General features: G+C 42.0%; 1 protein-coding gene across 2 annotated transcripts; it reads right to left on the bottom strand.

Moving 5' to 3' along the window:
- Positions 1-26: 26 nt before the first annotated feature.
- Positions 27-11,630, bottom strand: LOC103138321 (sushi domain-containing protein 6). 2 transcript variants are annotated; one of them, XM_016671725.1, is made up of 5 exons: positions 10,897-11,630; positions 5,327-5,424; positions 4,325-4,522; positions 1,762-1,894; positions 27-1,405 (listed from the first exon to the last, which is right to left on the bottom strand). In XM_016671725.1, exons 2-5 carry the CDS (start codon positions 5,418-5,420, stop codon positions 1,078-1,080), a joined length of 753 nt encoding a protein of 250 aa, XP_016527211.1. In that variant the 5' UTR covers positions 5,421-5,424; positions 10,897-11,630; the 3' UTR covers positions 27-1,077. The 2 variants fall into 2 exon arrangements, with proteins under 2 accessions (XP_016527211.1, XP_007552524.1); XM_007552462.2 differs by having other exon boundaries at positions 5,327-5,428; positions 10,897-11,629.
- Positions 11,631-14,761: the final 3,131 nt, after the last annotated feature.

Below are 14,761 nucleotides of genomic sequence, written 5' to 3'. Positions count from 1 at the left end.
ATTACGTCACAAATCAGACCAACATAAACGCTTCAAACATTTATTATATTAGAATTCTGTGCAATAATACAATGTACAAATAATCATCTGCAAGTATTACAATCCTTTTAACAGCTACACAAAATCAAACATTAAATACATTCAAGGTCTGTGAAGGCATCCCTGCAGAATTAAAAACAGGGAAGTGTCCGAAGCTTTCAGGTCATTTAAAGATTTTTTTTTGCAGGTTAAGAAATAAAAAGCAAAACAAAAAAAGTCCATTAGTCTGATTTAAAGAAAATCAGTCTTAGGTAGTAGATTTAAATGTTATATTAAAAATATAGATATTTACATTCTGCTCTCCACTGATTACAACAGAAACCCATTTGATTCTTCTCATCTCTCGATTTATTTTATGTACAATTAATAAAACGCTTAAATTACTTTAATAAATCTGTGCACCACTGTCTGATTGCACCTGAAGACGTGCAAAAGTCTCAGACAGGAATGGCGTAGAGTCGATCGCCATGGAAACGGGAAACGCTCCTGTAACACAGCCCCATCACTGAGGGGAGGGAAAAACGACGTCTCCAGAACTGAAAACACGCCAAAACATTTACATAAATTAATGTTTAACAGCTTAGAAACCGGCCAGGAGGAAAACAACATTGAGCCCAAGCCTTACATTCATAACACACACACTCAATACAATCAACATTTCATTTAGAAAAACGCTCCAGTCCTCAGCCAGCTCCGTCGACGCACTGGGCGCTGCGGTGGGGGCGCCAAACAGCGGGGATTTTTTTCCAAGTCAGCATTTTTTGAACCTGTGTAAGTGTTATGATTAATAACAGAGGCATGTTATTGACTCATGTAGCTCAACGTACAGAGTCCTGTGTTCTGTGCGCCGACGGCTGGCCGATCGGATTTAGTCAGCTTTGTCTAAAAATCATTTCCGTTCTGATGCCGTGCAGCTGCGGCCAATCAGGAAAAGTGCAGGCGGTGGAGGAATCAGCTGCTCCTCCTTCATGTTCATCAGATGAAACGCTGAAGATCACCAGCTGTCACAATCGCGTCTCCACAGGAGCTCCTCGGCGATCAAGTGTCCTTATCGTCCGATAGATGGCGGATGTTCCCGTCGTTCAGCCGGTCTCTGGATCGGGACGATGGCACCTCTTCGTAGGGCGGAGGGGCGTTCTCCGGGCTCTGGATGGACAGCAGGGGCTGGTGGCTGCCGTCCGGCTGGCCGGCTGGAGGCGACGGGCAGAAGCCGGGTTCCTCCTGGGCCAGCAGGAGCTGGGTCGGTCCCGGGGCGGAGCAGGGAGGGATGCGCTGCCCCCAGCTGCCGTACACCGCCTCTTCGTAGGACGGGAGAGAGACGGAGAGGCCGTCCACCATCAGGTCCAGCTGGTCCGAGGAGCGGCGGCTGCGGGAGACAGGAAGAGGAACCTCACGTTATTTAAAGGTAATTAGGAAATGAGTTTTCAGTTCCACTTATCGTCAGTTTCCTACAATGACTTGGGCCGTGTGGAAGTGGCACAAATGAGTTTTGTTTTGGGTGAAATGATCGGAAGTGGGCGGCTCAGACCGACATGAAAATGTCAGAGTTGGTCATTTTGCCTGATGTGTGAACGTAGCCCAAATTATTTTATTTATATAGATTCAGTTACTGGACCACAAATCCATATTCAGATCCAATTATCATTCAATTCAACCCAGTTTGGATTTCAAAACAGTTTCCGTCGATCAGATTTGGCTTCAGCTGCTTGGCGTTCTTCTTACCCGTGCGATCGGCAGGGGTAGAGGCGGGACTTGACGATCAGGCAGGCGGTGGTGGTGAGCAGGAAGATGGACACGCCCACCGCGGTGGTGGCCATGCTGGGCATGTCGCCATCGGGCTTCATGCTGGGCCCGTCTGTGGAGGAGGGCAGAGACGCAAAAACGTTAAAATAAATAAATTAAAACGATCACAGGTGGAAGAAACTCTGCAAAACAAACTGAACGGTTGAAGCTCGGAAAGAAAAAAGGAGTAAATCAATTATTCCCTCTGGTTCCGATGTGTCTTTTTTTATACATTTGGACAGTTATGATGTGTAACCATGGCAACAAGGTATTGCTTTCACAACCATTAGCAGCTGATTTCAGAAGCTCAAATAATATCCGAACTACGACCCCAAACCCCCGAGGAGCTGAAAAGGACGAATCCTGGATGCAGAGAGAAAGAAAGTTCAAACCATCTGTTCCAGAAGAGGAGCAGCAAAAGCAAAGGAGGAGGATTAGCAGAGTTTGCTAACAAACGATTGTGTCATCCAGGACACGTTACTGTGGAATATCGTCTCTGCTGCTAAAGGTTCACAACTTACTGTGAAGATATGAGTAACAAACATTTGGGGTAAATAAAGTATTTCTGAATTTAATTCTTCTGAACAAAACTTTAAAAATAAAAACTAGCAAAACATCCTAAACTAAAGGAGATTATATAAAAACACAGGTTAGGATTTTAAAGGATTAATGTAGTTCTTGTTGAGAGACTCCAGCTGTTTGTGGCGTTTTGTTGCCAGTAATGTCTGTTTTCAAAGGACACGGGGAAACGGGGTTCCACAAGGCTGAGTGCTTGGATCCCTTTACTTCATAGTAAAACTGGAGCCCATTTGGTTCAAATAATCCACTAATGTCTCAGATTATTACAACACAGAGCAGTCATGTGCCATTCAGGGACCTCCAGTCATCATCATCCACTGCAGAAACAGGAATTTGCAGCTTCTGTTTAATTGTTTATGCATTTCATTATATTTCTGTAAAATATTTAACTTAACTCATTTATCAGCTGGAATATGTCATTTTTTTTCTCTGCAGGTTTCCATCGGTCTGAAAGCTTGAAGGAAATCTATCTCGGTTAATTTATAGTGGCTTTGCCCGCTTCCTCTTTGTGCGCTCTGACTTCCTGTTGCTTCGCGTTCGACTGAATGGCGACAGAGGAAGTTGGAACAGTTTGAGAACGGTGAAGCTTCTAGTTCCTCTGCAGCGAGTCAGAAAGTCTCTGAGCGGATCTGCTAAATAGGTCAAAAGATAACGGTGATAAAGTTGCTGCGTGTTGCTAAAGGAGCAAACCGGGGAGATTTTCAGGGCTAAATCCGGCAAAACTATTAAAATAATTTTAATAAAATTCAAGAGACGTTATCCTCTTGATTTTCACAGACAAAGAAACTACAGTTTTTTTTGTTTATTTTGGGAAGCAGAGAGAACGTGAGCAAGTAAGGGAAGTTGTGCAACCCCAATTTTAAATGTTGGAATAAACAGCAAAGCCTCATAAAATGACTAACTGCTGTTCAGAGTATCTGGGTCAGAAGCGACCGTGAGTCAGTAGATCATAAACTGAGAAACGCCGCACTGGGTCAGCGCTACGGGAAACGTTTAGAGTTGCCCAATAACCTCTGCACCAGAACTCGTACTGCAAAACAGAATCCTGCTAATTTTTCTGTGAAATATGCATCGAGTCGGAGCTGCATGAAGGTTCCTGCGTTTTGTGTAAATGTTCGACTTGGTCAGCTGAAACGGCTCTTCCCCATTTTATTCAGAGCCTGTTTTCTTCTGCTTTTAAAGTTCACTTAGCAGAAGTCCTTTTATTCATTCATTGAAATGATCGTGAACAGGAATTAAGAAAACAATATCCAAAAGATTCTTTCATAATGTTTGAATTGGACGTTTTCACTGGAAGCTGCAGAAACTTTTCACACTTCCAACCATTACGACATCTCCATGTTCAGCAAACTGCATGTCATCCTTCCAGAGAAGTTTCCAAAACACGAACAGAAGGGAGATCAGCAAGAAACGGGTGGGGAACCACAGGGCTGAGTGATCGGACTCCTTATCTTGATGGGTTCTTTCAGCTGCCGTCTTCCAAGAATATTTCCTAATCACATTTTTAGCTGTTAGGAAATGTCATCATGACTAGTAATATTAATGAGAAGTTACGCCCACCATGCAAATCGCATAAAAAGCCGTCATTATGACGCTGTAATCTGAAAATTTAATCCCTGCTAACCTAGCGTTAGCGCCTCGTGGTCTTTTGCTAAAGACAAACGAGAAATCATCTCCATTTTTGTTTACATTTCTTCAGAGGTTTTTGTGTCGTTTCCTTCAGCAGTTCTTGGTGCAGCGCCCCCACAGGCGAGGAGGGGAACAGGTTTTTAAATTAGTTTTGTTTGTTTGACTCAGTGCAGCAACAAAGAGAATAACTGCAGCTAAAAATATAACAATTTTGGTCCCAATTGAACCAAATCCACTGGACTATCGGCCTCAGATTCATCATGATTATCTTCCGTTTTTCTGAATAAATTCGTACCTTTCATGGGGATGCAGGGCGGGATGGGGGTCCACCTCCCCCGGTGACACCTGGAGCTGGGCTTCTTGTTGCCCGTGTGGTATCCGTTCTCACAGAAGATCTGGATGACGGTCTTGGGAGGAAACCCGCGGCATGGAGACGGGTCGCAGCGGAAACCTCCATGTTCTGGTACCAGAGGGTGAGAGCAGTTCAGCCGGCCTGCAGGGTCAGAAACAGGTCGACAGACAGGTGAGCGGGTTCTGGAGCTTTCTGGCCAATCTCTGATCTTTAAAATGCCTGACCTGCCGATTCCAATTTTGAACAATTTTCTTTATTTTTTATAACAATCAATTTCCATGTTTTTAAATCAAAATCATTGAATCGTTGCCAAACAAACAGGGCAAAGCAAATGAGGCAGATTTTTTAAACCTTTGCAGAGGGAGAAAAAGATTGATGGGATCTGGCCGATCACAGATATTCAAAAATGTATTGATTTCTTTGTGCATAACTAACAATTACTTTCTGTATTTGGTCTAGAAATTTCAAAGTTTCAACTGTTAAATCAAAATAAAGAAAACCAGTCAAAAGGTGATGGACAAGAAGTTTTTTTTCCGGCTTCACGGCGATGTTACATGCAAGTGAAAAGTTCCTTAAAGTTCCTTATGTTTTCTACGTTGGCGTAGAAAACATTCGCTCCCTCGCCGGGACTTCCAGCCGTTACATCACCGCGTACGTTATCGCCTCAAGGCGAGTCAGAAAAACATTTTAACTTCCTACGTGTTAAAATGATAGTTTAAAACGAATATAATTATGAATAAACCAGGTTCAGAGGAAAAAAACTTTTACAATAAGTTAAACCAGACGGCAGGTTTCAAACCTCCAAAACACAAACACGTTTAGCAAGAAGACAGGTGAAAAAAAACACAGTTTCACATTCAGTCACGATCAGAAAGAGTCTTCAGAATGAGTCAGAATCAAGCCATAAAAAGGTCAAAGGTTGCCCAGCAGGTGTGAAGAAAGTACCTGCAGAGAGGAGCGGCGAGGAGACCAGGAGGAGGAGTCCACAGACGAGACAGATGCGTCCGCTCGGCCATGAATACTGGACTGGCGCCGACATGAAACTTCCTGAAGAGATGGAGAAAAATCCCCGACATACTTAATATTTCCACACCGAGTTATTCAGAGAATCAACTGGCCTCTTAGGATATTTTTAAATCTAAAGTCTAAGACCAAAGAGGACATGTTGGTTTCTGGTGTCTCAACAGAGACTCTTGTTTCTGGGCAGCTGAAAAACTGGAGCAGCAGCTTGAAAACATAAAACCAGAGCAGGAGGTTTCAGGGCATTTCACAAGAACTCTGAACAGACGTACAAAAACACACACAGGTCAACATTTATACCCAGATTAGGACTTTTCATCGACTTTCGTTCAAATTGGCAACTGTTTTGTTCCCCCAACTCTACAAAAAGGTTCTGCCGGATCAGAACGGGTTTACGGTCCCATAAGGTCCATCGGTCTGCAGAAGTCAGGTGAATATCACAGAAACGCTCCAAACACACAAGTTGGTATTTCTACCCGTTAGGACTTTATATTGAGCTCCATTCATCTTAGTCATTTAATTTATGCCTGACCACAACCAAAACTGGATTCATGTCATACTTAAACCATAAAATAAAAAAGCAGGTTTTATGCATTAATTCAACAAAATGCTTACAACTTCCTGCTATAATAGTTAAAAACCACCAAATATGCCTTAATACCCTGCTAGCATGCAAGTCTGAGCTTCAACGGTCACTGAGCTCAAACCACAAACCTCATCCTGACTCTCCACCGATGAGAGGCAGGAGGGTCTGCTGGTCCCACATCTGAAGGTCTGTGATGTTTATAGTGTTTTATCTGAGGCAGGTTAAAAACAGCATCGATTTCAAAGTAAAGCTAACCGTGTTTATACTCGCCTTGCTGCACGATTTAGCAGAAACGCACTAAACAGAGCATTTCATGGTAAAAATATCACAATAATAACCTTTGGGAACATGAGTGTGCGAATACCACACACACACACACACACACACACACACACACACACACACACACACACACACACACCGCTAAAATGTTTATTCAGTCTTGTGTTTCTCCAAGACGTTTCATTTTAAATGCACAATATATATTTTTTGTACAATCTTGACTTAATTACCGCTCTGAGGTATCAGACTCAAAATTAACAATTAATCGATTAATTGATTATTATTTAAATTAATTGTTTCAGCCCTAATTTTGACATTTGTAATTTCTCTACAAAAGAAATGAGAAAAAATTATTCAAATCAGAAATCCAATCTGCAATAGGAAAAAAAATATTTCAAACAATCCGTCGTTTCAGGTTTATTTTAAATGATTAAAATAGATTTTTCAACTCTACTGTTTCCAGATCAACATTTTCTTTGTGTTTGAGCATTTACTGCTGACCTTTGCACCTCATCAGGCCACTCACTGGATCCGTTCAAAATCAACAAATAAAAAAACAGATTTCACCCCTGAAATGTTTCTGCAGCACAGAGAAAACCAACCCTGATAAATTTCCCCTTTTATTTCAGTTAAATGGATGCAAAATTATTCCTATGAACTACTCTGAGCTTCTGCAGTAAAACTTTGACATCTTCTCCACTTCAACATGAAACCCAGCCTCACTGCAACCTTTCAGCCGACTCAAAGTGAAACCCCTCACCTGAGAGTGTTTACAGTTTCAACAGAGCCCATATTGACCGACACTCATCTGGAAAACATGCAGAGCTTCTGAGGTGATGCTTTCTGCCCCCGTCTCCTTCATTCCCAGACAAACACGGCCTGTGAAGCGCCAGACCTCTGCCAGCATCAAACCAAATGCCACAGTGTGTGAAAATGTGGGTGTGTGGGAGTGTTTTCGCCGCCTTCGGTGTGTGTGTTGGGAGCTTTCATGTCAACAGGGATGCCAGTCATCCTGAGAGCAGCGGCGGGGAGGGCCCGGCGCCACCGCAGCACGAATACGCTAACACCTCCATCTGATGCAACCTGCGTGGGCGCGCCGCGTCTTAGTCAGCGCTGATATTAGGCCTGCTGCTGTCAGAACCAGGAAGGCTGCAGAATTAAAGCCACTGATCAAACATTCAAAATGAGAAAATTAGCCTCAAGTTTGTTTCAGCTGCAGGAAAACTGGAGGAGAAAATAATTTCCCTCGTCTCAAATTCAGAATAAGGAACATGATCTGCGTCGAGTCCTAAATGTCAGATTTCCTGCAGATATCAGCCATTCGCAGCCAGGAACGAGACGCTTTTCATGCAAGTTGTGCTGCATCAGCCTCTGCTGTGACGATTCACAACGTTTCCAGCAGAGCTGCAACCTTAGTAATCAATTATTCTATCGAACGATGATCATTTGGAGCAAAGGAAGCATCTGCCACTAAAAATAATGTTTACTAATCTGTTGATTAAAAAAAAGATAATTGGATCATAAAAGGTGCTTAATATGAGTTTGTTTTACTAAGTTTGAACCAGATGAAGGTAAAACTGCAACTTGAGGAGTTCTGTGGAGAAAACAAACAAAGAAGATTTTTCTCATTTTAAATGCAAATTGTTTTTGTGTTTTGTGAAGTTTGGCTTAATTATTGGTCTGAGTTGTTCGTTTGCCAAAAGAAAAAAAAAAGAAAAAAAGAAAAAAGCAGCGGTTTTATTTCTAAGCCTTTAAATCTGCTGAAGTTCTGGATGTTCCAGATCAGAAAACCAGGATCTGGTCCTGAAGTTGCACAACGTTTTACTGATTTCTCACACAACCGACACTTTCAGCATGCTGACATTTCCTCCTGCAGGGTTTTTGCTCCGGCTCAAACGTTTACAGCAGCAGGTTGTGGAAACACTTAGCACACGTCATCAGGCTGGATGAGGAGCATCATTTGCGGCTTTGATGGCCTTTTCTAGGAAAAAAAACCTTCCGGGACACAGGAAGTGATGCGCTTTGTTTCCAGCCACAACATTCGACTCGTTTGGCACAAACACAGGAAGACGAGACGCAGCGTGAGCGACGCTGCTGCAGACAAGAGGAGGAGTTGTGAGGGGAAAACCCTGAGCAGGAAGAAGCTGCAGGACGGACGGCAGAGCCAAGTGGCTCACATCTGACAAACTGCGTTTATATTAAACCTGCAGTTTGTAACTATTTTTAATGACATATTTGTTAAAACTGTCACCATGTCGTGATATACGAGTCAGATAATCTATAAAAAGATCAATCTCCTACACCTCCTCCCTGAGCTGCTGTTGCCTGAAGAAATGCACCACAGACCACCAATCAGAGCCAGGAGGAGGGGCTTAGCGCTGTCAATCACCCTGATGTACTCCCTGAAAAATGTGCTAATGGTGGAGAAACAACTTGTATTTTAAGGAAAACAATTAATTTTACCATCAACAGTGGCTATGCTAAGCATTGACGGCATGCTATGCTAGCAGAGAGCAAGAGGGATCAGGAGGTTGAGCAGCACCATACCAGATTGTGATTGACAGCACTATAACCCGCCTCAAAGCTCTGATTGGTTGGTTCACAGATTACCTTGAAATTGATCAACTGAATTATTAATATGTTTTTTAATGACTTATCGCGATTTATAGCTGTGATTTTATCTTCTGATTAAATAGAAACACTGCAATTGCTTACTTGTTTTTTAGACGTCTGCAGAAAATAGACACAGATTTGCGTGTATTTGTAATGAAAACGCTACAATCAGGCTGATCAGCAGCTGCAGCGGGAGGCTGGATGTTTACATCGGCTGCCGTCGTCTCCAGATGAAAAAACCCACAGCGAGGCGTGATGGAGCCCACGGCTCCACATTCAGCTCTCTGGGATGCAGAAAGCTTTGTTTTTGCGCTCATATGTGCAGTCGGCTGTGAGAGAAGCCATTCAGCATGCTTCTGCACAGAGACAATGCTGACAGAGCATAACGGGATGGGCTTTCACCACATCCCTGCTCTCTGACACAGATCGGATCAGAGCGACTACACCAAAATAACCTCAGAACACAAGCAGGTGAAGCTTAAAACTGCTTTGTTTTGGGTAGAAGCCGAATCCAAACTGAATTTTTCCTGAACTATGCACCCCTCGGTCATGGAGGGAGTCACCAGAAAACATGAAAACTCAGCACTTTTATCCAAAAGAACACTTCTGCAACATCAGTGTTTCACTTCTGCTCCTAAAGTTTCGTTTTAACCTTAATAAAGGTTAAAACAAAATTTCGCATCAGGCTTTCAGCTTGCAATAGCGCACATTTCTGGTGTACAAACACATTTTCTATTTAAATAATGCAAGCAGGGCCGGATTCAGGAGGACCTGGGCCCTGGGCTGAAGCCAGTTTGGTGCCCAAAACATACAAGGTTTCATCTGCAAATTACTTTAAACTGATCATCTTTTGTTGTCGTTTTTAAAGCACCTTTTGAAGCTTTAGAAAATGGTAAGATTTGAGAAACATTCTCAATTTTGACAAAGAGTTTAGGTGTTTTTGACTTTTCTCAAAAAGAGTCAATGCACCAAGTAAAAAAATGACCAAAAATAATCAAACAGGTTCTGATGTAGTGAACTTTCCATCCACTAGAGGGTTAGTCCAGGGGAACTACATTTTTCAGAGACCAAACCAGAAGATGGAAACAAGCTTAATTTAAAGTTTACTTTTTTGCAACAGTTTATTAAAATTTGCATGTCATTTGGATGGAAACATAGCTATTGTTATGCAGAAACGTCGCATGTAAAGGCCTTGTCAACATAGAACTAGTTTTTCCAAATTTTCTGAATTTATCCTTTAAAATTTCTAGAGAAACAACAATAAAAATTTTAAATCCCATCATAAGTTGCCAATATTGTGGTGGTAAACAAAACATCCTCTAGCATGCTAAAGGGCTAACCCTTTAGCCCTTTAGCATGTGCGCCTAGCTTAAAAATCATCAGCCGATTTCAGTTGTTGTATAAGTCCAGTGAGTAAAACAACCAATAGTTTTTTCTATCATGTTGATAAGTGGTTTTTTTTTTTTTTCCCCCCCAGTGTCGAAAGGGTCAGAAAATAGTTTTTTTCCGGATTTAAAGGAGTATAAATACAGGTTATCAAGCCAAAGTTTCACGTCGAAGCATATCTGGGGTAAAAAAAAAAAAAAAAACCCGTGTGGGTTGGGCACCAAACCGCATCCTACTGAACGCGGCCCTGCACAGACCCTCATCTCATCAGCTGGCCTCACGCTCCAGTCCATCGGTATTAATCCGTTAGTTTGTCCAACTACATTTACTCAGTAATCAATAAAACAGGACTCCTTATCAACAGCCAGGCAGAGAAAAACTCGCTTTGAATTGACCCTGTAACCAGTTTCACCGAGGAAACATGGAAAAGTGAAACTGGATTTTTTTGAAGGCTCCGTTTGGTTAATGTAAATAAATGAGCGAATAAACTGAAATGGTTAAAACAGGAGAGCAGAAGCGTTCAGCTCTGCTGGTATTCTAGAAATACATGTAAAATAAATCCCTCCGTCGCTCATTTAAAGGGGTTTCGTGTCTGAACATGTCCTGGTAAACGGTGAAAACGCCTCACCTGTGGGGCGGCGGCGCGGCGGGGCTGGCAGGCGGACTCCCGGTTCGGTTCCAGGCTCTGAATGGGGACGAGGCGGTCGGAGCTCCGCGGTCAGCTGACGCTCTCTGCTCCTGCTCAGCAACAAGTGAGACCTTTTCGGCTGCTCCCCTCGCTATGACTCATCTATCAGCTGGGCTTCGCAGCGACACCCCGGCCTCCCATTGGCTGCTGGCGGCTAAGCCCCGCCCGCCGGCGCGGCGCCGCTACATTCTGGAAGCGCCGTCCCTTCTTTTCACCACAAACAGACCCACATATTAAAGAAAGGGGAAACTGTGGCCAGATAACGCATTTAAAATAAACATTTAAATTGAGAATACCCGGAAGGAAGTAAAATCATCTCAGGGCTGCTTAGTGATAAAAGCCAGACTTCCTGCTGCTGACTTTTACCCAGAAGGACTAAAGAAAAACTCCCCAGAAGCTGAACTGAGACGATGTTCAAAGAATTGGTGCATACAACCTCAAAGGTATTTACTCAAAACTGCAACAAACAAAATGTTGAGATTCCGTGAGCTAAAGCTGAAAAATTAGCTTTCATTTTATTATAAACATTACATGAGAAGTCAGACGTCAAATGTTGAGTCAGTTTCTGACTGAACAGATTCCCGACTGAACTGTTTACTGACTGAACTGATTCCTTACTAACCAGATCCATGAATGAACACATTCCTGACTGAAAATGTTCACAAAGTTCCCTGCCTGAACTGATTCATGGATGAACAGGTTTCTAACTGAACAGATTCACAACTGAACTGATTCATGGATGAACAGGTTTCTAACTGAACAGATTCACAACTGAACTGATTCATGAATGAATAGGTTCATAAATTTGCTCTAGAAACTGCTTTTGACAAAACTTTTGAGTTTTTGAAGTGTACTGGCCGAATCCTGGCCACTCGCTCAGGTTGGTTCATCCTTCAGTTTCAACATTTTACTCTGTGTCAAATTCTCCCATTAAATTTTGTTTGTTGTTGCAGCATTAAGATCAGGTGGGTTAACCCAGAAACGGACCGGAACCAGAACATTTTACATTCTGCTTTGCAGCTGCAGCAAAAGGTTTGATGTTTGATGTGGATCTTCTGGTCTCCAGAACCACAAACACCCAGCTGTCCTGCGGTAAATAACGGCACAGCTTCTCATTAAAGGGGACGCTCCGTTCTGTCCGCCTGCTGCAGCAGCAGCAGCAGCAGCTCCAGCAGCAGCAGCAGCAGCAGCAGCAGCAGCAGCTCCAGCTGCAGCTCCAGCAGCAGCAGCAGCAGCTTCCACCCAGAAGGCGGAAGTGCTAAAAATACAAAGCTGTGCTGACTCTGCCTGTTGCCTGTAAGACGGCGTGGAAACAGATTTTTTTCTGGGTTTCCACTGAAGGTTGCGTCAGAAAGCAGGTGAGGAACCAACAGGTACGGCGGCGACCTCAGAACAGGAGAGAACGTCTCCAATCCTCAGGAGAAATAAAGCAACCCCGACTTTTAATGAATGTTTTAATAAACCTTTAAGCACAAAAAAGAACATTTCAGAAAATCATTTTCAAACACAATAAATGTTTTAAAATAAACTTTTGAAAGTCAAACTTTCTAAAATTCTGCTTTTGCATGTTTAGAAAGGACTCGAATACAAACACAGCCTGTAAAAAGTCTTCACTCTTGGTGCTTTTACCTTTTATTGCTTTTACAAATCAATCCTGATCAGAGCTAACGATTATTCTAGTAATCAAATATTCTGACCATTAATCGATTAAAAATGGGACATTCTGCAAAATTTACATCTAACCATGCAGTTCAGCGTATTTTATGCGATAGCAGAAATGCACTAAAAGACGCAAATAAAAACTGAATTCTGTTTTAAATATAAAAAACATTAACATTATTTCCCAAAGTGAACGGATTTAAGTTTTCAACCGCAGCCGTGTCTTTAAAACCGTGAACTGGATCCACTGGTCTCATGGTTTAATATCAATGAAACTGAACGTTTTCCTCCAGACTTCCTGATTCTGTGACATCACTTCCTCTTCAGGCACCTGGTTCCCTAAACCAGGGATGTCCAAAGTGCGGCCCGGGGCCCATTTGTGACCCTTAGAAGGGATTCTGCGACCCAGACTCAAGTTTAACTCGGGCATTCTGGACCCGACTTGTTATTCAGAGAAATATTATAAAATCGTCTTCAAATGGAAAATGTTGGTGCAGCACAAAGTTTTCTACTATAATCAGCACAAATCTAATTTTTGTTCCTCTTATGTGGCAAAGTTGGGCCACAAGCATTCAGCAGCATTCAGAGAAGTAAAGACAGATCCATTCACTAAAGTTTGCAAATCTGGAGAAAAGACTTCCTGACCCACTCTGGGCGATAAAATACCCGACTGCTGGTTGTTCTACGAAAACATTCAGGGTTGAATTTAATGCTGAAGAGGTAAAAATAAAATAAATAATTTGATAACATTCTGCACCAGAAACATCTAAACTCCCTCCAGAATTTCTTCAACCTAATTTATTTCTTGATGTGATCAGAACACAGATAATATCATCTTTTCCAACAAAACATTTGCAAAAACTCTTAATGTGAAGTTATGTTTTTACAACAGTAATAACATTTACAAAAATTCAGTTTCTATGCACCACAAATCTGGAACAAACTTCCAGAAAACTGAAAAACAGCCGAAACACTGAGCTCCTAAAAATGAAAACGAAATGTAGAGTAAATCTGAGTCACAATAAATGGAAGATTGACCAAAATATTTGAGGTGTGTTGATGACTTGGATGATTATTTTTCACTTTTTGCAGCTTCTTCATGGTGAACCTCAACACTTTGAGGTTTGGTTCATCCAGGTGAGAGGCGTTTACTGTGAACAAACTGTGGCCGCTGATTGGTCAGTTGCTGAATTGATTCATTCAATGGGTTCAACGTAAAAATCTTCATTCTTACATTGGAGATTTCGTCTGAGAAAATTTGCACGACTGAAAAGACGCCGTAAAGGAAGCAGCTAATTGATGGCAACGTCACGGCAACCACAGGTGGAAAACCACATTTTCAGAACATTTCTCCCCAGAGCAGAGAAAATCTTTCCTAAACGAAGCTGCTCTGCTTTCTAAAATCTGATTAGTGACGTTAGAGAAACTACCAGCTTAGACAAAAAACTTCTTCAAAGTTTCAGCAGCTTTTATAAATCATTTAAAATAAACCACAAAGACTGGCTGTTTCCAACATCCACTATTAAAAACTACTTTGACTCGACAAAAAGCTACGACATGCGCTTTGTGATGCGTTTCTGTCTGCAGAAAAACTTGGTCTGTTTGAAGGAACAAAGAAGCGACGGGCACACCCGAGTCAGAATCATCGCAAAGGAATGTCAACTTTAACTTCTGCAGGCGCTTCACTCACAGCCTGGAGGAAAAAATATGCATATTTTTGCACATTTTAAAGTTTTCTTTGTGTCTTTTAGCACCTTTACTGTTGCTAAATTAATTGACTTCCATGTGGAAATGTGAATATTTACTAAACAAATTTAATTACAAAACCCTCATTTACTTTTTGAAGGGATGATTTAAAACACACTACCAGCTGAGAGGAGTGTCTCGTGCCTTGTAAGATTGGTTCTGTTTTATTGTCCCAGTGGTTTTTTAGCATAATTTATTTCCGTTTCTGGTGGTGGAGACAATGGAGACTTTAAACCTGAAGCCAGTTCTGCTTTTTTCCAGGTTCACATGAGGCAGAACATCAAAAATCTGCATTAGCTTGTGAGCGGGGACTCCAGTTTGAAGTCTCAGACAATGCTACAAAATATGCAAAGAAACTGTTTCTTCCTCATTTTTATTCACCGTTCAATAATTATTACAT

This window comes from Poecilia formosa, unplaced genomic scaffold (genome assembly GCF_000485575.1).
Source record: "Poecilia formosa unplaced genomic scaffold, Poecilia_formosa-5.1.2 Scaffold48, whole genome shotgun sequence".
Taxonomy (NCBI): domain Eukaryota; kingdom Metazoa; phylum Chordata; class Actinopteri; order Cyprinodontiformes; family Poeciliidae; genus Poecilia; species Poecilia formosa.
This window is presented reverse-complemented; position numbering and strand designations above follow the sequence as displayed.